Here is a 23,378-nt window from a genome sequence, read left to right on the forward strand (position 1 = left end):
CTTTTGCCAGTTATTTGACTTATAATAATTGTGTATTTTTCAAGAACACTCTCCACAAATTTCCATCGAAAATGCCATGTGCTCATAGAAGTAGCATTTCATGAACCACAGAAAAATAAGAATCATCCCTCCAAGACTTGAAATTAAACAATGCAAAAGCCTCAAGTGTTTTGTTTCTAGTGCATTCTCCAGTATCTTATGAAATTGGGGTGGGCACAGGGTTTTGCTACACCCAAGTTTTCTGTTTTAAAAAATCTCTAAACAAGATCAACAGTTTCAAAGTTCATTCCTGTATTCATAATTTTGTTAAGTTTAACAAATGTAAAGTGGAATAATACATAGTCGTGTCATGGAATCCAAGCCGTGAACAAGTGATTCTCAGTTAACTGTTGGCCTCTAGTTTTACTTCTCATAAAAAAAACAACCTACTGCTGAAAGAATTTATCAGGCATGCTCATTTGTATGCAAGTAAGTGTTATCCCTGAAACACAAAGGCTTTCTGACTTACCAGCTATTCTTGAAGTAATATATGAAATGTCCAAATCTCCTTTAGCATAGCTAGTCAAAAAAAGCATACAAAATATCACGTAAGAACAGATTGTCAAGTAGGGAACCGTGAGAGATACAGATTAACTCTTGAACAAGAAACGCTTCATAATCCAGAATGAAGTAATCACAGAAAATGTTGGAAAAACTCATGAGGTCTGGCAGCTTTTGTGGCGAGAAAAACAGAGTTAACGCTCTGAGTCAAATATGATTAGTCTTCAGAACTCGGAACAGTTCCGAAGAAGTAATTTTGGACTCGAAACGTTAACTCTGTTTGTCATTCAGCCCATCAAGCCTGTGTCAGACCTTTGAAACAAGAATCTAATTAGTCCCATTTCACTGTCTCCACAAATTTTTCCTTTTCAAGTACAAATCTCAGTCACTTTTGAAAATTAATCTTGTATCTGTGTCTATCATCTTTTCAGGCAAATCATGTAGAACAAAGGTTCCCTTGGCGAGGAAACCAAAACAGAAACAATGAATGAAATTTACAAATACAATTTAAATAAAGATTAGCCTTATATTTTTTCTTTATCAAGTATATATCTAATTCTCTTTTGAAAGTTAGGGGTGAACCTGTTTCCAACAACAGATAATGTGTTTGAAGACTTCACATGTCCTTGCAGAAAGTTCTCAACTTACTCCTTGCAGGCTTGCAATTATCTTAAACCTGTGTTCCCTGGTTATCAACCCTCCTGCCAGTGGACACAGTTCCTCCAGATTATCATAGAATTTACAGTGCAGAAGGAGGCCATTCGGCCCATCGAGTCTGCACCGGCTCTTGGAAAGAGCACCCTACCCAAGGTCAACACCTCCACCCTATCCCCATAACCCAGTAACCCCACCTAACACTAAGGGCAATTTTGGACACTAAGGGCAATTCATCATGGCCAATCCACCTAACCTGCACATCTTTGGACTGTGGGAGGAAACCGGAGCACCCGGATGAAACCCACGCACACACGGGGAGGATGTGCAGACTCCGCACAGACAGTGACCCAAGCCGGAATCGAACCTGGGACCCTGGAGCTGTGAAACAATTGTGTTATCCACAATGCTACCATGCTGCCCCACAATCCTACCGTGCTGCCCCCAGATCAAAGCCGTTCAAAATTTGAACACCTTTATTTATATCCCCCTTTAATATTCTCTGCTCCCTGGAGAACAGACTCAGCTTCTCTAATCTCGCCATTATTATGCAACGTCTCCTTTGGGCATCCTTCCTAAAGTGTGCATCCCAAGGCCCAAACAGTGAATTTTTAAAAATAAATTTAGAGTACCCAATTATTTTTTTTCTAAGAGACAATTTAGCGTACCCAATCCACCTATCCTGCACATCTTTGGGGTGTGGGGGCAAGTTCACGCAGACACGGGGAGAATGTACAAACTCTACATGGACAGTGACCCAAAGCCGGAATCGAACTTGGGACCTCTGCGGACAGTGATTTATAAAGGTTTAGCATAACTTCCTGGCTCTTGTACTCTGGTCTCCGTTTATAAAGCCCAAGTTCTCCCTGCTATTTTAAAAAAGAAACATTCCCTTCGATTTGTCCTGCCATCATCATTTGTGTTATAGAACATAGAACAGTACAGCACAGAACAGGCCCTTCGGCCCTCGATGTTGTGCCGAGCAATGATCACCCTACTCAAACCCACGTAGCCACCCTATACCCGTAACCCAACAACCCCCCCTTAACCTTACTTTTTAGGACACTACGGGCAATTTAGCATGGCCAATCCACCTAACCCACACATCTTTGGACTGTGGGAGGAAACCGGAGCACCCGGAGGAAACCCACGCACACACGGGGAGGACGTGCAGACTCCACACAGACAGTGACCCAGCCGGGAATCGAACCTGGGACCCTGGAGCTGTGAAGCATTTATGCTAACCACCATGCTACCGTGCTGCCCTAAATGCACTGTTATGTGAACTTCGAGGTTTCTCTGTTCCCACACCCCCTTTAGAAGTATACCCCAGAATTGACTATCATCCCTCCTTGTTCTTACTCCTAAAATGCATTTACACATCTCTGCTTTAAATTTTATTGTCATGTGTCCACCATTTCATCAGTCTAAGTCTCTCTGATATCTGTTGCTCCCCTTCTTACTGTTTTCTACATTTCTAAGTTTTATGCCATGTGCAAACTTACACATTTTGCTTTCTACACAAATGTTCCAGGTCATTAATATATTTAAAAGTAGGCCCTTTGTACAAAATAGCCAGAACACCGACTGGCAGAGGCACACTCTTCGGCCAAGACATTTATCACAGATGTCATTAGAACTCTGGAGCTCTCCTCTTGCCCTCCACAAAGACCGTGGATACTAGGACAATTAGAGTCTTTTATGACTGAGATAGGTAGATTTTTGTTTGGTAAGAATATCATGAGGTATGGAGAAGAGGTAATAAAAATTCAGTTGAGATGCAGATGTGCCATCATCTAATATTCAAATCAGCTTTTAATTTTTCAGTAGCCCATCAAATAAAATAAAGCAAGTGTGGCAATGACCAAGTAATTTTAAAGGAACATGTTCGAAAGTGACATGACTTTTAAGACATCCTATTGAGGGGAAAGGGGAAGAAAATGGTACAACGTTTGAATAGTCATATAATCCCAAAATGCTGTATGGAATGGGAGATATTTCTGTACTGCCCCTGCATCTTTAAACTACTGATCATAGGTAGCTGTTATGATGACACTTAAGTGTGAGGACAGTTTTCCAGACAAGTGTCATGTGCTATCATAAAAACAAATGACAGACACTAATGAGGTGAAGAGGGAATGGCTCAGAGGAACTAATTTACTGTGGATGTTTCTCCATGGGTGGGGACAGACCGAGTGTCATCAGTGGATAATTCCTGTTGTCCTGCCGCCAACATTCTGTTTGCCACTGGGGCTCAAATGCAGCTGGCACAGCAGGCTTCCACAGAATGGACGTATCACGGCTGTTACCAGGATACCAGGGATTGACCTTCATGTTTCGGTGGTAACATATCAGCTGGACACTGGCAGTGGAATCCCTTTGGTTCTAGCACACAGCAGATTTGACAGGTGGCGTCCACAAAGCAGTAAATACCACCCTGCACCACAGAAAAGAATGTAATTTGAGCAAAACTAGGGAGGCTCTGACTGCTTCTCTCTGACAAGAGGGGATTAAATGGACTTAGCTCCCTTTGGAAAGGAGCCTCAATGAATCTCCTTACACAATAAGGGATGACAAACTATGAGATGCTGTAAATATCGCCAATTTAATCTTCCAATCACAGGTTGACAATCATTTTAATTTACTTTACTCACTTTCAGAAACATTTCGACCTACATATAAGCAAGCTATTTAATGTTGTTCAGCTATGTAAACAGCACTGCTGAACACACCTCGCAACCAATGTTCAGCAGAATGTGCAGAATTATACTTGAAGGATCCAATATAAATTAAGATAAAATAATCACTAAATTTAACAAAGTTAATCATGAAAAATGCAAAGGAATAATTTCTAAAAGCCTGATAAGTAAAGCCCCAGCATACATAAAGGTGAACGTAGACACCGTAATACCACAGGGCTGTATTTTTTAACATTCCATTTTATGGACTTAATACAGGCAACATTAATAATAATAATCTTTATTGTCACAAATAGGCTTACGTTACTGTGAAAAGTCCCTAGTCGCCACATTCTGTGTACACAGAGGGAGAATTCAGAATGTCCAAATTACCTAACACCATGTCTTTCAGGACTTGTGGGAGGAAACCGGAGCACCCGGAGGAAACCCATGAGACACAGAGAGAACGTGCAAACTCCACACAGACAGTGACACAAGCCGGGAATAGAACCTGGGACCCTGGCGCTGTGAAGCAACAGTGCTACCCACTGTACCACCGTGCTACCCGGAATTGCAAATACGTGCCATCACATTATAAATACACGTTGCTCAGGTCGATTTAAACTCTCCCTGATATTGTTCTTAGACATTTTATTTAATCTCTTTGGTATAGCAATGAAAAATGGCACATTAACACAACTAGACTCAGCTAGGGAGGTGGGATGGAAATTTTCGGAAATGGGAGGAGAAGGGGATTAAGACACTAAAAGATTTGTTTCTTAGGGGTCGGTTAGCAGGATCGAAGGAGCTGTAAGAAGTATGGGCTGGAGCAGGGGGAAATGTTTAGATATATGCAGGTTCGAGATTTTGCTAGAAAGGAGATACAGAACTTCCCGGAGGAGCCGGCCCCCACATTGCTGGAGGAGGTGCTGACGACAGGGGGACTGGAGAAGGGGGTTGTATCAGCGGTCTACAGAGCTATTTTGGAGGAGGAGAAGGCACCGCTGGAAGGGATCAAGGCAAAGTGGGAGGAAGAGTTGGGAGAGGATATGGAGGAGGTGTTCGGGTGTTCGGTGCTCTGGAGAATGCCTCCACCTCGTGCGCGAGGTTGGGGCTGATGCAGCCGAAGGTTGTAATATAGAGCACACTGCATGAGGGCGAGGATGAGCCGAGTCTTTGAAGGAGTAGAAGATGTGTGCAAACGTTGCGGGAGGGGCCCTGCTAATCATGTTCATATGTTTTGGTCCTGTCCCAAGCTAGAGGATTACTGGAAGGAGGTTTTTAGGATAATTTCTAAGGTGGTGCACGTGAAACTGGACCCGGGCCCCCGGGAGGCCATATTCAGGCCAGCCAGGGTTGGAAACAGGTGCGGAGGTAGATATTGTAGCCTTCGCCTTGTTGATCGCCCAAAGGCTGATCCTGTTGGAATGGAGAGCAGCCTCTCCACCCTGTGCCCTGGCGTGGTGGGGGGACCTGTTGGAATTCTTGACTCTTGAGAAGGTTAAGTTTGAACTGAGAGGAAGGACAGAGGGGTTCTACAATTCATGGGCATTATTCATTATGCACTTTCAAGAACTGGATAACATCGAACATTAGTTGGGAGGGTGGGAGGGAAGGCTGGGGGAGGAGGGGTCAAGGGTGTGAATGGGGGCTATGGGGGATTCCTGATTCCTTTTTGTCAGTTGTTTATGTGAACATGTGGGTGAATGTTTTGGGTTTGGTGGGAGGATGGGATCGTTGTTATTGATATGGGGATTGACATATTTTTTACTGATTATTGTTTATAGCTGGTGGGTGTAAATTGGGGAGAAAATGCGAAAAAGGAGAATAAATAAATATTTTTTTTAAAAACCCTCTTTAACAACTAGATTAAAGAGGGAGGCATTTTGGGAAGACATTGGTGTCTTTTATCATAAACTTGAAACCTTCTAACAAACGTGACAGTAACTTGTTAACTGTACACCATCCTCAACATTATTTAACAAAACTGAACTGAAGGCATCCCTGAACAAGGACCATTAGAGCTTCAGCAATAGAAAGTCAGAGGCTGTCAGCTCCATAAAGTTCAATCAGCTTGATTTCACTTCAAAACTGGTCTGTTCCCCTTTGAAGTACTCTTCACGGCTACCCGAGGCCGATGATGGATATGCAAAATTACAATTGCTCCATTCACCCATCCAAACATCCCTGAAATGCAGCAGTGCAAAAAAATTCAAAAACATAAAACTGAGAACAAACAAAAATATCACATCTTACCAATATGTGTTGTATATGCCATGCCTGGCATGCCAGCTTAAAATGTAAACTAACAACTTTTTAATACATAATTGAATGAGAGGCAAGGTCCGTTAGAATTTAGAAAATCGATGAGCCTGCCTGCTCGGCTGATATTCCTAAAAAAAAAATCCCCAACTCTTCCTCGCCTTGCTTGCACCCCTTCCCCAGTAAATAAATTCAACCAACAGTGTTTCCACTTGTAGCTCTTCAAAACAAAACACATGCAAACATCTCTATTGAGATTGGAGCTTCAGGTTAATGCACACCATTCAGAAAGTGGACAAAATCCAGTTAATACAACCATAACTTAGCAACACACAGAGAAACTAAAATATTTACCTGGGATTGCTACCAGTGGCACAGAGATGTTAAGAAAGAAAATAAATTGAGTGAATATTTTAAACACAAGCAGTAACAAAAAGCAACATTCACAATGGGAAACAAAAATGTGAAGTGCATGATACTCATCAATATTAAATTAAAAAAACAGTCCTGGGCAAAAATTTTAAAATTAAAGAGAAATGTAATTATCAAAATCGTTGTCTCTCTAATGGAACGATACGTCTAGTTTAGACAATGCAGTTCTTTTGAGTGGCACCTCAAATTCCAGAGAAAACCATCATTATAATATGATTCCTTCAAATTTACTAATGAGCTGTCATTAAATGGAAACTGGGCAATCCTTTTGGGCGGTCGTTTTTCTCCTCCGAGGTGACTTATCAGCAAAAGCAGTGGTCTTAACAATGAAGGATACATTTGTTCCGCTAGCTTATACTAATGGGTAGGAGGAGAAATATTAAGCAGAAAGAAACAAAAAGAGGGGGTAGAAAAGACAAAACTCTGATTTGTTGCCATCATTCCATCTTCTCCTGTGTCCACACACATGCTTTCGCACAATAGCTGTATATATAACCTGGTTTCAGCTCGAGAAAATGGGCATGTTGCTGCAGAATTAATTGATGTGACTGTGTTGTTTTCAAAAGACTAAATTCTATGTCCATTTTAAACTCAAATGTTTTTTGGAAAAAGTCATTATTTAAGCATTTTACAGGTACAAATGATAATAGCGTCCATTGTTTACCACTGGCATTTTTATTTGAGTCCTTAAAATCTATGATTCAAGAGAACACTTCAGGACCCATCAATGATGGGACAGGGCACATTGCCATTGGTACACTGAAATGGTGGCGCAACCTACTCCGATTTGTGACTAAGCAAATACCAGGATAAGAGTGCAACCAAGAGCGACATCAGGGTAGGAACCAAAGTACTTTTTTTCTATTTTCATATACAAATGTTTACACGCAGATTGCTAATTGTTAAATATTTGTCAGTTTTCCCGCTTCAAATTGCAATCGTTAAACTTTTGAAAGAGTGTTTGTACAAAAAGGTGCAAATATCTCTGTAGCAACTGGGTGAAACATCCATCTATGATTAATACTAGCAAGGAGTTCTCAACTGCAATGCAAAGAAATACAGGGTATTTATTATGCAAAAGAAAGATGACCAAAATTGAAATCGGTAAGAAGTCACACAACACCAGGTTAAAGTCCAACAGGTTTATTTCAAATCACTAATTTTCAGAGCACTGCTCCTTCCTCAGGTGAATGAAGAGGTATGTTCCAGAAACATATATATATATATATATATAGACAAAGTCAAAGATGAAAGACAATGCTTTGAATGCGAGCATTTGCAGGTAATTAAGTCTTTACAGATCCAGTGATAGGGGTAACCCCAGGTTAAAGAGGTGTGAATTGTCTCAAGCCAAGACAGTTGGTCGGATTTCGCAAGCCCAGGCCAGATGGTGGGGGATGAATGTAATGCAACATGAATCCAAGGTTCCGGTTGAGGCCGTATTCATGTGTGCAGAACTTGGCTATAAGGACAGACGCAGCATGGGCAGACCCAGCATGGGTTCATAAAGGGTAGGTCATGCCGAACTCATTTAATTAAATTTTTTGAGGACATTACCAGCGCGGTAGATAACAGGGAGCCAATGGATGTGGTATATCTAGATTTCCAGAAAGGTTTTGAAAAGGTGCCACACAAAAGGTTGCTGCATAAGATAAAGATGCATGGCATTATGGGTAAAGTAGTAGCATGGATAGACGATTGGTTAATTAATAGAAAGCAAAGAGTGAGGATTAATGTTTATCTGGTTGGCAATCAGTAGCTAGTGGTGTCTCTCAGGGATCAGTGTTGGGCCCACAATTGTTCACAATTTACATAGATGATGTGGAGTTGGGGACCAAGTGCAAAGTGTCCAAATTTGCAGACGACACAAAGAGGAGTGGTAAAGCAAAAAGGGCAGAGGATACCGGAAGTCTGCAGAGGGATTTGGATAGGTTAAGTAAATGGGCTAGGATCTGTCAGATGGAATACAATGTTGACAAATGTGAGGTTATCCATTTTGGTAGGAATAACAGCAAAAGGGATTATTATTTAAATGATAAAATATTAAAACATGCGGCTGTGCAGAGAGACCTGGGTGCGCTGGTGCATCAGTCGCAAAAAGTTGGTTTACAGGTGCAACAGGTGATTAAGAAGGCAAATGGAATTTTGTCCTTCATTGCTAGAGGGATGGAGTTTTAGACCAAGAAGGTTATGCTGCAATTGTATACGGTGTTAGTGAGGCCACACCTGGAGTATTATGTTCAGTTTTGGTCTCCTTACCTGTGAACGGACATACTGGCACTGGAGGATGTGCAGAGGAGATTCACTAGGTTAATCCCAGATCTGAAGGGGTTGGATTACGAGGAGAGGTTGAGTAGACAGGGACTGTACGCGTTGGAATTTAGAAGGATGCGGGGGGGATCTTACAGAAACATATACAATTATGAAGGGAATAGATACGATAGATGCGGGCAGGTTGTTTCCACTGGCGGGTGAAACCAGAACTAAGTCTCAAAATAAGGGGAAGTAGATTTAGGACTGATTTTAGGAGGAACTTCTTCACCCAAAGGATTATGAATCTATGGAATTCCTTGCCCAGTGAAGCAGCTGAGGCTCCTTAATTAAATGTTGTTAAGATAAAGATTGATAGTTTAGATTTATGGTGTTCAGGCCGGAAAAAGGAGCGGAGTCCACAAAAGATCAGCCATGATCTCATTGAATGGCGGAGCAGGCTCGAGGGGCCAGATGGCCTAATCCTGCTCCTAGTTCTTATAAGTTTCTGCTCGGCGATTTTGTGTTGTCGCGCAGCCTGAAGGCAGCCTTGGAGAAAGCTTACCCGGAGATCAGAGGCTGAATCCCCTTGACTGCTGAAGTGTTCCCCGACTGGAAGGGAACATTCCTGCCTGGCAATTGTCGCATGATGTCCGTTCATCCGTTGTCGCAGCGTCTGCATGGTCTCACCAATGTACCACGCTTCGGGACATCCTTTCCTGCAGCGTATGAGGTAGACAATGTCGGCCGAGTGGCACGTGTATGTACCGCGTACCTGGTGGGTGGTGTTCTCGCGTGTAATGGTGGTACCCATGTCGATGATCTGGCACGTCTTGCAGAGATTGCCATGGCAGGGTTGTGTTGTGTCATGGTCGCTGTTCTGAAGGCTGGGTAGTTTGCTGCAAACAATGGTTTGTTTAAGGTTGCACGGTTGTTTGAAGGCAAGTCGTGGGGGTGTGGGGATGACCTTGACAAGATGTTCATCTTCATCGATGACGTATTGAAGGCTGCGTAATCAGTACTCAACACCGACTAACTGCCAATATCCAGACACAATTCTGCAACTCATCCGCTTCATTCTGGATCACGTCTTCACCTTCGACAACAGGTTCTTCATCACGATGCACGGAACAGCCATGGGGACCAAATGCGCACCTCAATATGCCAACATCTTCATGCACAAGTTTGAACAACACCTCCTCACCGCAGAGGACCTTCAACCGTCGTTGTACACCAGATACATCGATGACATTTTTTCCCTTTGGACCCACGGCGAAGAATCACTGAAACGACGACATAATGACATCAAGATGTTCCATCCCATCATCAGACTCACCATGGACTACTCTCCAAAATTAGTTGCATTTTTGGACACACTCATCTCCATCAAGGACGGTCACCTTAGCACTTCGCTTTACTGCAAGCCCACGGATAACCTCACGATACTTCACTTCACCAGCTTCCACCCTAAACACATGAAAGAAGCCATCCCCTGAGGACAAGCCCTCCATATACACAGGATCTGCTCAGACGAGGAGGAGCGTAACAGACATCTACAGACGCTGAAAGAAGCCCTCGTATGAACGGGATATGGCGCTCAACTCGGCGATCGACAGTTCCAACGCGACACAGCAAAAAACCGCACCGACCTCCTCAGAAGACAAACACGGGACACAACCGACAGAGTACCGTTCATCGTCCAGTACTTCCCCGGAGAAGAGAAACTGCAACATCTTCTTCGCAGTCTTCAACACGTCATTGATGAAGATGAACATCTTGCCAAGGTCTTCCCCACACCCCCACTACTTGCCTTCAAACAACCGCGTAACCTTAAACCATTGTTTGCAGCAAACTACCCCGCCTTCAGAACAGCGACCACAACACCACACAACCCTGCTGTGGCAATCTTTGCAAGATGTGCCAGATCATCGACATGGGGACCACCATTACACGCGAGAACACCACCCGCCAGGTACGCGGTACATACTTGTGCCACTCGGCCAACGATGTCTACCTCATACGCTGTAGGAAAGGATGTCCTGAAGCGTGGTAAATTGGCGAGACCATGCAGACGCTGCGACAGCGGATGGACGGGCACCATGCGACAATCGCCAGGCAGGAATGTTCCCTTCCAGTCGGGGAACACTTCAGCAGTCGAGGGCATTCAGCCTCTGATCTCCGGATAAGCATTCTCCAAGACGTCCTTCAGGACGCGCGACAACGCAGAATTGCCGAGCAGAAACTTATAGCTAAGTTCCACACACATGAGGACGGCCTCAACCGGGACCTGGGATTCATGTCGCATTACATTCACCCCCCACCATCTGGCCTGGGCTTGCGAAATCCGACCAATTGTCTTGGCTAAGACAATTCACACCTCTTTAACCTGGATTACCCCTATCTCTGGATCTGTAAAGACTTAATTACCTGCAAATGCTCACATTCAAAGCATTGTCTTGCATCTTTGACTTTCTCTATATATAGAGAATGTTTCTGGAACATACCTCTTCATTCACCTGAGGAAGGAGCAGTGCTCTGAAAGCTAGTGATTTGAAACAAACCTGTTGGACTTCAACCTGGTGTTGTCAGACTTCTTGATCTGGAGTCTGAGCTTCAAACTCTGCGGCACATCCGGGAGGGGGAGAGTTACCTGGACGTTTTGCTTCAGGAGGCAGTCACTCCCGGTAGATTAAGTAATTCAAATTTTGTACGTGTTCAGGAAAAACAGGGTGTGATTGTAAGTGAGGCAGGTAGGGGGATTCGGAGTTCAGGAGTGCAGGAGCCTTAGCCCTTGACCTTGTCCAACAGGTATGAGACTCTTGCTCCCTGTATGGATGAGGAAAAGGGCTCTGGACAGGATGAGCCAGCTGACCAGGGCACCATGGTGCAAAAGGCCATTCAAGAGGGGGGAGCAAAAAGACAAGTAGTTGTTATAGGGGATTCTATTATTAGAGGGACAGATAGTATCCTTTGCAAGCCGGATAGGGAGTCCCGCATGGCGTGTTGCCTGCCCGGTGCCACGGTGCGGGACATCTCCGACGGGCTTGAAAGGATACTGGAGTGGGAGGGGAAGGATCCAGTTGTTGTGGTCCACGTTGGGACTAACAACATAGGCAAGGCTAGGGTGGAGGACCTGTTTGGGGATTATCAAGCACCAGGAAGGAAATTGAAGAACAGGTCCTCGAGGGTCATAATCTCCAGATTACTGCCCGAGCCACGTGCTAATTGGCATAGGGATAAGAAAGTTAGGGAAGTAAACACGTGGCTAAGGGATTGGTGTGGGAAAGAGGGATTCCATTTCATGGGGCATTGGCACCAGTTTAGGAACCGGGGGGGTCTGTACCGTTAGGACAGTCTCCACCTGAACCGATCTGGAACCAGTGTCCTAGCGAAAAGGATAAATAGGGTGGTCAGTAGGACTTTAAACTTTGAGTCGGGGGGCAGGGAATGCGACAGGGAGTTAAATGGAAGGATAAGCAGCAGGTTGGCATGTGTGCAGGTGGGTTTAAGTTCAAGGCAGACTAGGAATGAAGCAAAAAGGAAGGATAACTTAGGACATCTCATGATGTCCAATTTCTCTAATGATAAATTAACAAAGTTGATGAATTGACGGCATAAATCATCGCGAATGAATATGACTTGATAGCCATTACGGAGACATGGTTGCAGGATGGTCAGGACTGGGAGTTAAATATCCAGGGGTAACAGGCGTTTTGGAGGGATAGACAGGTATGCAAGGGAGGTGGAGTAGCACTAATAATCAAGGACGACATCAGGGTGGCATTGAGGGATGATATAGGTTCTATGGAGAATGAGGTTGAATCCATTTGGTTAGAAATTAGAAATTCTAAGAAGAAAAAGATACTGATAGGCGTAGTCTATAGGCCACCAAATAATAGCATCACACTGGGACGGGCAGTAAATGAAGAGATAACTAATGCCTGTGAAAAGGGTACAGCAGTTATGATGGGAGATTTTAATCTGCATATAGATTGGTCAAATCAGCTCGGTCAGGGTAGCCTTGAAGAGGAGTTCGTTGAATGTATCCGGGATAGTTTTCTGGAACAATATGTAATGGAACTGACGAGAGAGCAAGCTATCCTCGATCTGGTCCTGTGTAATGAGGCAGGAATAATTAATGACCTCATCGTTAGGGATCCTCTTGGGAGGAGTGATCACAGCATGGTTGAATTTAGTATACAGATGGAGAGTGTGATGATAGAATCCAATACCAGGGTCCTATGCTTGAACAAAGGGGACTACGATAGAATGAGGAAGGGCCTCGCTAAAGTAGACTGGAAACAAATATTTTATGGTAGGACAGTTGAGGAGCAGTGGAGTACTTTCAAAGAAATCTTTCACAGTGCTCAACAAAAGTATATTCCAGTGAGAAGGAAGAATTGTAAGAAAAGAGGTAATCTACCATGGGTGTCTAAGGAGATACATGAGGCTGTCAAATTGAAAGAGAAGGCTTACAAAGTGGCCAAGATCAGCGGGAAACTAGAAGATTGGTAAAACTTTAAAGGTCAGCAGAAAGCCACGAAAAGAGCCATAACGAAAAGTAAGATAGAACACGAAAAAAAACTGGCACAGAATATAAGGACAGATAGCAAAAGTTTTTATAATTATATAAAACTAAAAAGAGTGGCTAAAGTAAACATTGGTCCGTTAGAGGATGAGAGTGGTCATTTAGTTATGGGATATGATGAAATGGCGGAGGCATTGAACAAATATTTTGTATCGGTCTTCACAGTGGAGGACACTAATAACATGCCAGCAATTGACCGAGAGAAGAAGGTAGGTGAGGACCTGGAAACCATTACTATCACGAAAGAGCAAGTGTTGGGCAAGCTAATGGAGCTCAGGATAGACAAGTCTCCTGGCCCTGATGGAATGCATCCCAGGGTACTGAAATAGATGGCTGGAGTAATAACAGATGCACTGGCTGTAATTTACAAAAATTCACTGAACACTGGGGCAGTGCCAGAGGATTAGAAAACAGCAAATGTGACGCCACTGTTTAAAAAGGGAAGTAGACAAAAGATGGGGAATTATATACCGGTTAGCTTAACCTCTGCCGTAGGGAAGATGCTTGCGTCTATTATCAAGAGATAGGAGGGCACCTCGATAGAAATTGTCCCATTGAACGGACGCAGCATGGATTCATGAAGGGCAGGTCATGCTTGACGAATCTCTTGGAATTCTATGAAGACATTTTGAGCAAGGTAGACAAAGGAGACCCAGTGGATCTGGTGTACCTAGATTTCCAAAAGGCTTTTGACAAGGTACCACACAAGAGGCTGCTGCATAAGATAAGGATGCATGGTGTTAAGGGTAGAGTACTAGCATGGATAGAGGATTGGTTGTCTAACAGGAAACAAAGAGTGGGAATAAATGAGTGCTATTCTGGCTGGCAATCAGTGACGAGTGGTGTGCCTCAGGGATCGGTGTTGGGACCACAATTATTTACAATTTATATAGACGATTTGGAGTTGGGAACTTCGTGTAAGGTATCCAAGTTTGCAGATGACACGAAGGTGTGTGGCAGAGCAAAGTGTACTGAGGACTGTAAAACTTTACAGAGGAACATTGACACATTGAGTGAGTGGGCAAAGGTCTGGCAGATGGAGTATAATGTCAATAAGTGTGAAGTCGTGCATTTTGGTAGGAGTAACAATAGAACGGATTATTACTTAAATGGTAAAACGCTGCAGCATGCTGCTATGCAGAGGAACCTGGGTGTACTTGTGCACGAGTCACAGAAAGTTGGTCTGCAGGTGCAACAAATAATTAGGAAGGCAAATGGAATTTTATCCTTCGTTGCGAAGGGGATTGAGTTTAAAAGTAGAGAGGTAATGTTGCAGTTGTACAAGGTGCTGGTGAGGCCACACCTGGAGTACTGTATGCAGTTTTGGTCTCCACACTTGAGAAAGGATGTGCTAGCACTAGAGGGGGTGCAGAGGAGGTTCACTAGGCTGATTCCGGAGTTGAGGGGGTTATCGTATGAGGAGAGGCTGAGTAGATCGGGATTATATTCACTGGAATTCAGAAGGTTGAGGGGGGATCTAATAGAAACATATAAAATTTTGAAGGGAATGGATAAGATAGAAGTAGAAAGGATGTTTCCACTGGTAGGTGAAAGTAGGACAAGAGGGCATAGCCTCAAGATTAGGGGGAGCAGATTTAGGACTGAATCAAGGAGGAACTTCTTCACCCAGAGGGTGGTTAAAGTATGGAATTCCCTAACGAAAGGAGTAGTAGACGCTACTTCATTGAATATATTTAAAGATAGGGTAGATGTTTTTTTGAAAAATAAAGGAATTACGGGATATGGCGAGAATGCGGGTAAGTGGTTCTGAGACCACGAATAGATCAGCCATGATCTTATAGAATGGCGGAGCAGGCTCGAAGGGCCGGATAGTCTACTTCTGCTTCTCGTTCTTATGTTCTTACTGTGCTCACCCCAGTCCAACACCGGCATTTCCACATCAAAATGGAAATGATCTTGAAAAAAGATCGATCCAATAAATGATCTTAACCCATGACAAAATGGACAGAAATCAACAAGCCACTTGGTATCTTGAGTGGCAGATTAGCTAGAAGCTGCATTGTTTCTTCAGCAACTCCAAAGTGACTGATAATTAAGTTGACTTCCTTGTAATAAGAAGGGAAAAGGTGAATCATATTTTGTAAAGTTGGTATATTTAATTGCTCCAACACTTCACACCTGACAGTTTCCCTGGGAATTAAACTTCTGAATGTTTACGGCACCAATAGTGACTCAACGGAACACACAGTGAAATGTGACGACTGTAAACACGAGCAGTGAAATGTGATGATTGTGTGAACACGAGCAGTGAAATGTGACAATTGTGTAAACACAAGCAGAGAAATGTGACAATTGTGTAAACACGAGCAGTGAAGTGTGACGATTGTGTGAACACAAGCAGAGAAATGTGACGATTGTGTGAACACAAGCAGTGAAATGTGACGATTATGTGAACATGTGCAGTGAAATGTGACGACTGTGAACACGAGCAGTGAAATGTGATGACTGTGTGAACACGAGCAGTGAAACGTGACGATTATGTGAACATGAGCAGTGAAATGTGACAACTGTGTAAACACGAGCAGTGAAATGTGACGATTGTGTGAACACGAGCAGTGAAACGTGACATTTCAACAGAACACCTAACGATTGCTCAGCTCTCATCTCTACTTACTTGGCAACTGACTGGATCATTTTTGAGGATGTATCCTTGATGTTAGTCAGGAAACGCTCTGTGCCTCCTCGGAGGATATCAAACAACCCCCCAGGGTGCGATACATCATTTTCAATACCTAAGGAAAAATTGAACAAATAATTCATGACAGTCAAACAACTCATTCTTCAATTACCTTATTCCCTTTTGTACATTTCTCATAACCTGCCTTCTACCTATTACAAAGTAAATAATGAAATAATATTTTTGGAATGTTTCAAATATTTAGCAACCTGTGTGACCAACTGCTCCGGTGACAATACCAGAAGATCACTATTTTTTCAATCACTCATGGTATGTGGATGCTACTGGATAGGCCAGTCAATATTGTGAGTAGTTTTGGGCCCCATATCTAAGGAAGGATGTGCTGGCCTTGGAAACGGTCCAGAGGAGGTTCACAAGAATGATCCCTGGAATTAAGAACTTCTCGTATGAAGAACGGTGAGGACTCTAGGTCTGTATTCGTTCGAGTTTAGAAGGATGAGGGGGGATCTTATTGAAACTTGCAGGATACTGGAAGGCCTGGATAGAGTGGACGTGGAGAGGAAGTTTCCACTTGTAGGAAAAACTAGAAGCAGAGGACACCATCTCAGACTAAAGGGACGATCCTTTAAAACAGAGATGAGGAGGAAATTCTTCAGCCAGAGGGTGGCGAATCTGTGGAACTTTTTGCCGCAGAAAGCTGTGGAGACCAAATCACTGAGTGTCTTTAAGACAGAGATAGATAGGTTCTTGATTAATAAGGGGATCAAGGGTTATGGGGAGAAGGCAGGAGAATGGGGATGAGAAATTACCAGCCATGATTGAATGGCGGAGCAGACTCGATGGGTCGAGTGGCCTAATTCTGCTCCTATGTGTCATGGTCTTGTATTGCACATCCCTAATTATCCTTGAGATGGTGCTGAGTTTCCTTCATGAACCACTGCAATCCATGTGGTGTACACCGACAGTGCTTGGGGGGGATGTAGTTCCAGTATGTTGACCCAGTGACAGCAAAGGAACAGCAATATATTTCCAAAGGACAGTGAGTGGCCTGGAAGGGAAATTGCAGGTGGTGGTGTTCCCAGGTATCTGCTGCTCTTGTCCTTCTAGATGGTAGTGGTCATGGTTTGGAAGGTGCTGTCTAAGGGACCTTGGTGAGTTCCTGCATGCATCTTATAGATGGTACACACTTCCGACACGGTGCATCAGTGGTGGAGGGTGTGAATGGTTGTGGATGGGATAATCAAGTGGTGTGCTTTGTATATTTATATAAAGCTTCTTGAGTACTCCAGGCCCATTCCTGACTTGTGCCTTGTAGATGACAGACAGGTTTTGCGGAGTCAAGTGGTGAATTAATCGCCGCAGGATGCCTAGCCTCTGACCTGCACTTGTAGCCACAGTTCTTATTTGGCTAGTCCAGTTCAGTTTCAAATCAATGGTAATGCCCAGAATGTTGATAGTAGGGTATGCACCAATGGTAATGCTATTGAATGTCATGAGGCAATGGTTAGCTTCTCTCTTGCTGGAGATGGTCATTGCCTGGCAGTTGTGTGGTGCAAATGTTGCTTGCTATGTCAGCCCAATGTTGTCCAGGTCTTACTGCATTTAGACATGGACTGCTTCAGTATCTGGAGGAGTTGTGAATGGTGTTGAACATGGCAAAATCATCAGTGGGCATCCCCACTTCTGACCTTATGGTGGAAAGAAGGTCATTGATGAAGCAGCTGAAGATGGCTAGACCTAGGACACTAACAACCCTAAGGAACTTCTGTAGTGATTTCCTGGAGCTGTGGTGATTGACCTCCAACCATCACAACAATCTTCCTTTGTGCTAGGTATGACTCTAACCAGTGGAGGGTTTTCCCCGATTCCCATTGACTCCAGCTTTTCTAGGGCTCCTCTTGATGTCCCACTCAGTCAAGTGCCACCTTGACTTCAAGGACAGTCACTCCCACCTCATCTCTGGAGTTCAGTTCTTTTGTCCAGGAAGAAACCAAGGCTGTAATGGAGTCAGGGGCTGAGTGACCCTGAAGGAACCCAAACTGAGCGTCAGTAAACAAGTTATTACTGAGCAAGTGCCACTTGATAGCACCGATGACTCCTTCGATCACTTTACAGGTGATCAACAGTAGTCTAATGGGGTGGTAATTGGCCAGGTTGGATTTGTCCTGCATTTTGTGTACAGAATATACTATGGCAATTTTCCACCTCGCCAGATAGATGTAGCTCTGCTAAAACAGCTTGGCTAGAGGCACAGCAAATTTAGGAGCATAGGTCTTCACTACGATTACCAGAATATTGTCAGGGCCCTTGGCCTTTGCAGTATTCAGAGTCTTCTGTAGTTTCTTAATATCACATGGAGTGAATCAAATTGGCTGAAGACTGGCATCTGTGATGCTTGGGACCTCCAGAGGAGACTGAGATGGATCATCCACGGGCACTTCTGGCTGAAGATTGTTGCAAATATTTCAGCACTATCTTTTGCACTGTTGTGCTGGACTCCCCCATCATTGAGGATATTTGTAGAGCCTCCTCCTCCTCCAGTGGGATGTTTGATTCTCCACCATCATTCACAACTGGATTTGGCAGGACTGCAGAGCTTGGACCTGATCCGTTGATTATGGAATCACTTAGTTCTGTCTATCGCTTGCGGCTTATGCTGTGACATGCAAATAATCCTGTGTTGTAGCTTCACCAGAAGACACCTCATTTTTAGGAATGCCTGGTATTGCTCCTGACATGCCCTCCTGCACTCTTCATTGAATCTCTGGCTTGGTGGTAATGGTAAAGTAGGGAACATGCTGTGCCATGAGGCTACAGATTGTGGTTGTTTACAATTCTGCTGTTGCCGATGGCCCACAGTGCCTCCTGATAATCCAGTGCTGAGTTGTTGGATCTGTTCAAAATCTACCCCATTGAGCATGGTGGTAGTGCCACTCAGGGTATCCTCAAAATGAAGAAGGAATTTTGCCTCCACAAGGACTGTATAGTGGCCATTCCTACCGACACTGAACAGATGTTCAGGGCAGCACGGTAGCATGGTGGTTAGCATAAATGCTTCACAGCTCCAGGGTCCCAGGTTCGGTTCCCGGCTGGGTCACTGTCTGTGCGGAGTCTGCATGTCCTCCCCGTGTGTGCGTGGGTTTCCTCCGGGTGCTCCGGTTTCCTCCCACAGTCCAAAGATGTGCGGGTTAGGTGGATTGGCCATGCTAAATTGCCCGTAGTGTCCTAAAAAAGTAAGGTTAAGGGGGGGTTGTTGGGTTACGGGTATAGGGTGGATACGTGGGTTTGAGTAGGGTGATCATTGCTCGGCACAACATCGAGGGCCGAAGGGCCTGTTCTGTGCTGTACTGTTCTATGTTCTATGTTCTAGATGCATCTGCATTCGGCAGGTCGGGGAGAATGAGGTCAAGTATGTTTTCCCGCATGTTGGTTCCCTCGCCATCTATCGCAGTCCCGGTCTAGCAGCTATGTCCTTTCGGACTCGGCCAACTCAGTCTGCAGAGGTGTTACGGAGCCACTCTTAGTGTTGGACGTTGAGGTCCCCCACACAGAGTACATTCTGTGCCCTTGCCACCTTCAGTGCTTTCTCCAAGTGATGTTCAACATGAAGGTGTACCGATTCATCAGCTTTAGGGCAGCAGATGCAATGAACAGGGGGATTCCAAGCCCATGTTTGACCTGATGCCATGAGACATCATGGGGTCTTGAGTCGAAGTTGAGGTCCCCCAGGGAAACTCCATCCCGACTGTATACCACTGTGCTGCCACCTCTCCTGGCGGCATGGTGACACTGTGGTTAGCACGGCTGTCTCACAGCTCCAGGGACCCGGGTTCAATTCCGGCCTTGGGTGACTGTCTGTGTGGAGTTTGCACTTTCTCCCCGTGACTGTGTGGGTTTCCTCCGGATGCTCTGGTTTTCTCCCACAGTCCAAAGATGTGTAGGTTAGGTGGATTGGCCATGATAAATTGCCCCTTAGTGTCTAAAAGGTTAGGTGGGGTTACTGGGTGACGGGGATAGGGTGATGGCGTGGGCTTAAGTAAGGTGCTCTTCCCAAGGGCCAGTGCAGACTCGATGGGCCGAATGGCCTCCTTCTGCAATGTAAATTCTATGTTCTATGTTCTGATGGGTCTGTCCTGCCGGTGGGACAGGACATACTCAGGGTTGGTGATGCTGGCGTCTCGGATATTATCTACAAGGTAAATAGTATGACTATGTCACACTATTGCTTGACTAGTCTGTGAGACAGCTCTCCTAATTTTGGCACAAGCCCCCAGATGTTACTCGGGAGGACTCTGCAGGGTCAACAGGGCTGTGTCTGCCATTTTCGTTTCCTGTGCCTTGGTCACTGTCGGGTGGTCCGTGCAGTTTCATTTCTTATATTTGATTTGAAATAACTGAGTGGCTTGCTAGGCTATTTCAGAGGCCATTTAGAGACCAGACCACACAAGGATGGCAGATTTCTTAAAGGGATTTCTTAAAATTTCTTAAAGTGAATCAGATGGGTTTTTACAACAATCGACAATGGTTTCCTATGATTCCAGATTTTTAAATTCCCAATTTTCATTAAATTCAAATTCCACCATCTGCCATGGAGAGATCTGAACTCGGGTCCCCAGAGCATTACCCTTGGTCTCTGGATTACTCGTCTAGTGACAACACCATAACACCATTGCCTTCCCCCAAATGTAATAACATTTATTCCACAAGTAGAACTGACTGCAGAGGTGGCTTAACACAATCCAGGCTTTTCCACAAAGAATAGGCCAAAACAATTCTGTCCCATTCAAAGGTACAAGACATCAATATATGTTGCGAGGGTCATCACATAGACCACCTCATTTTCCAGATTCCCATTCTCCGATCCAAATTGGAACTGGTAGCTAAAGTGATCACCAACGATTAGAACATAGAACATCGAACATTACAGCGCAGTACAGGCCCTTCGGCCCTCGATGTTGCGCCGACCTGTGAAACCCTTCTAAAGTCCCTCTACACTATTCCCTTATCGTCCATATGCCTATCCAATGACCATTTGAATGCGTTTAGTGTTGGCGAGTGCACTACTGTTGCAGGCAGGGCATTCCACACCCTTACTACTCTCTGAGTAAAGAACCTACCTCTGACATCTGTCCTATATCTATCTCCCCTCAATTTAAAGCTATGTCCCCTCGTGCTGGACATCACCATCCAAGGAAAAAGGCCTTCAATGTCCACCTTATCTAATCCTCTGATCATCTTGCATGCCTCAATTAAGTCACCTCTTAACCTTCTTCTCTCTAACGAAAACAGCCTCAAGTCCTTCAGCCTTTCCTCATAAGATCTTCCCTCCATACCAGGCAACATCCTTGTAAATCTTCTCTGTACCCTTTCCAATGCTTCCACATCCTATAATATGGCGACCAGAACTGCACGCAATACTCCAAATGTGGCCGCACCAGACTTTTGTACAACTGAGTCACTGTGTCAAACCCAGGGTCGCGACCCGCGGGTTGGTCGAGGGTCACGGAGCGATCGGTCATGGCGCTCCCGATTGTGGCAGGAGCTATAGCCAGCACCGGCCTTTAGGTTGAGAATGCCGGCCTTTAGGTTGAGAATGCCGGCCACGTCTGCCAGCAGCCGCAGCGTTTTGCCTAGCTCCATTCGATTGGTATCCAGATTATCCAATGGGTGATTAACTTTCCAAATGTCACATCCAACGCCTCATTGTTCCGCTGGCCAATAGGAGGTGGCGGGGCGGTACTTCTGGTGTTGTGACTATTGGAGCTCAGAGCCTGTGAAGGACACAGAGAGAGGCCAAGTGACGTTTGTGTGAGGGATGTGAATGGCGGGTTACAGTGCTGGCAGTCAGCACCAGTTCTCTGGCTTCCACAAGTACTTCAATGCCTACACCATCACAGGGAGGAGGAACTATGTGATAGCTAGATAAACAGGGACTGCAGCAATGTGTTTATTCTTCAAACTGAGATCCAAGAAGAAAGCACCAGCATCACAGAAAATAATTTATGTGCGTTTCTCCTCTGGGGCAGGGCAACTAGGATTTAAGCAGCAGCATGGGAAATCAATGTGAATGTTTGAAACCTCTGCAATCGTGTCACTATAATGGTGTATTACAAGTTATCAGTCTTCACAAATAAAACTCATGGGACACCATGTGCATTTTTAAAAAAGACAATGCCATCTATATACATCCCCGGAGGCAGATTCGGCAATGCACAGGCCCGGTGCCCAGCGGGGCAGAATGCCACCTCGAGGTCAGCACGTTATCCCAGCACCATCTCGCCCTGACGTCAGTGCGCTGTCCTAGTACTGCCTCCCCCTGCTTCAGCGTGCTTTCCCAGGACCAAATTTCTTATTAAAAACAGCAGGATCTTCACACCAGAAGTGGTGACACAGAGAGAGAGAGAGGGCAGGTCACAAGCCCAACATGTACACTGATGTCACGCAATCCGTATTTTGGCCGCAAAATCATGAAGGAGAGATTTCGCCATTTTGTAGCTGCCAGCAAGCAAGCCTCAGGACTGTGTGAAGAACTGAAAATGGATCAGTATGTAATAAGGAAGAGAAGGCCAGAGACACAAACCGGCCAGGATCTCACAACAGAATCCACTGCAGAGAGCTTCTCAGCTGTACAAAGCAGTGCTAGTGAGAGCTCCAGGGCCTATGGTGAACAGCCCATTAAAAAGCTGAAATCGGAGCCAAAGCACTATAAAGATAATTTTTGAGGTATGGCATTATTAATTGTGCCAATGTAAATCATGTTTCAATGCCCATGTGCCTTATGTGCCGGGAAGTACTGGCAAATGAAAGGTTAAACATTCAAAACTTCAAAAGCATTACAAGACTAGGCATGGCAAGTTCGAGGACAAACCTCTTGATTTTTTTTCAAAGGATGCAGCAAAAACTCAAATCATCAGCTGAAGCACTTCGCAGAAACGTAATATTGAATGACAAAGCAAGTGACATCTTAAGGACAAAGCAGTCTCACCTGCCGCATTAAAGGTAAGCAAAAAAAGTCAGTCACAAAGTTCGGTCAGCATGGGTCACGAAGATTGACTGACGTGGATCCCAAAGGATGGCCAGTTGGTAAAAATGGGTCCCGGGCAAAAAAGTTTGTAAAACACTGGTCTTTCCAACACTTGTAAAAAAAACAAATGTTGAAATTTCTGAAGTGCTACTGATGTAAATTAAATTAGAGATGTCTCATGTGCAACCTTCAGCTCATAATAATTTTTTTAAAATAAATTTAGTGTACCCAATTAATTTTTTCCAATTTAGGGGCAATTTAGCACGGCCAATCCACCTAGCCTACACATCT

General features: G+C 44.5%; 1 protein-coding gene across 6 annotated transcripts in view; it reads right to left on the bottom strand.

The window, feature by feature from the left end:
• The window catches only part of gak (cyclin G associated kinase), a 191,587-nt gene that overhangs the window by 69,649 nt on the left and 98,560 nt on the right, over positions 1 to 23,378 (bottom strand). For 4 of the 6 annotated variants that reach the window (XM_038804411.1, XM_038804410.1, XM_038804408.1 and 1 more), the window contains 3 exons: positions 16,040 to 16,157; positions 6,489 to 6,497; positions 509 to 558 (listed from right to left, as the gene is read on the bottom strand). In XM_038804411.1, the coding sequence (XP_038660339.1) occupies positions 509 to 558; positions 6,489 to 6,497; positions 16,040 to 16,157 (177 nt within the window). The remainder of the gene's footprint in view (positions 1 to 508; positions 559 to 6,488; positions 6,498 to 16,039; positions 16,158 to 23,378) is intronic. The other 2 variants (XM_038804413.1, XM_038804409.1) reach the window with 1 other exon arrangement.

This window comes from Scyliorhinus canicula, chromosome 8 (assembly GCF_902713615.1).
Source record: "Scyliorhinus canicula chromosome 8, sScyCan1.1, whole genome shotgun sequence".
Taxonomy (NCBI): Eukaryota; Metazoa; Chordata; class Chondrichthyes; order Carcharhiniformes; family Scyliorhinidae; genus Scyliorhinus; species Scyliorhinus canicula.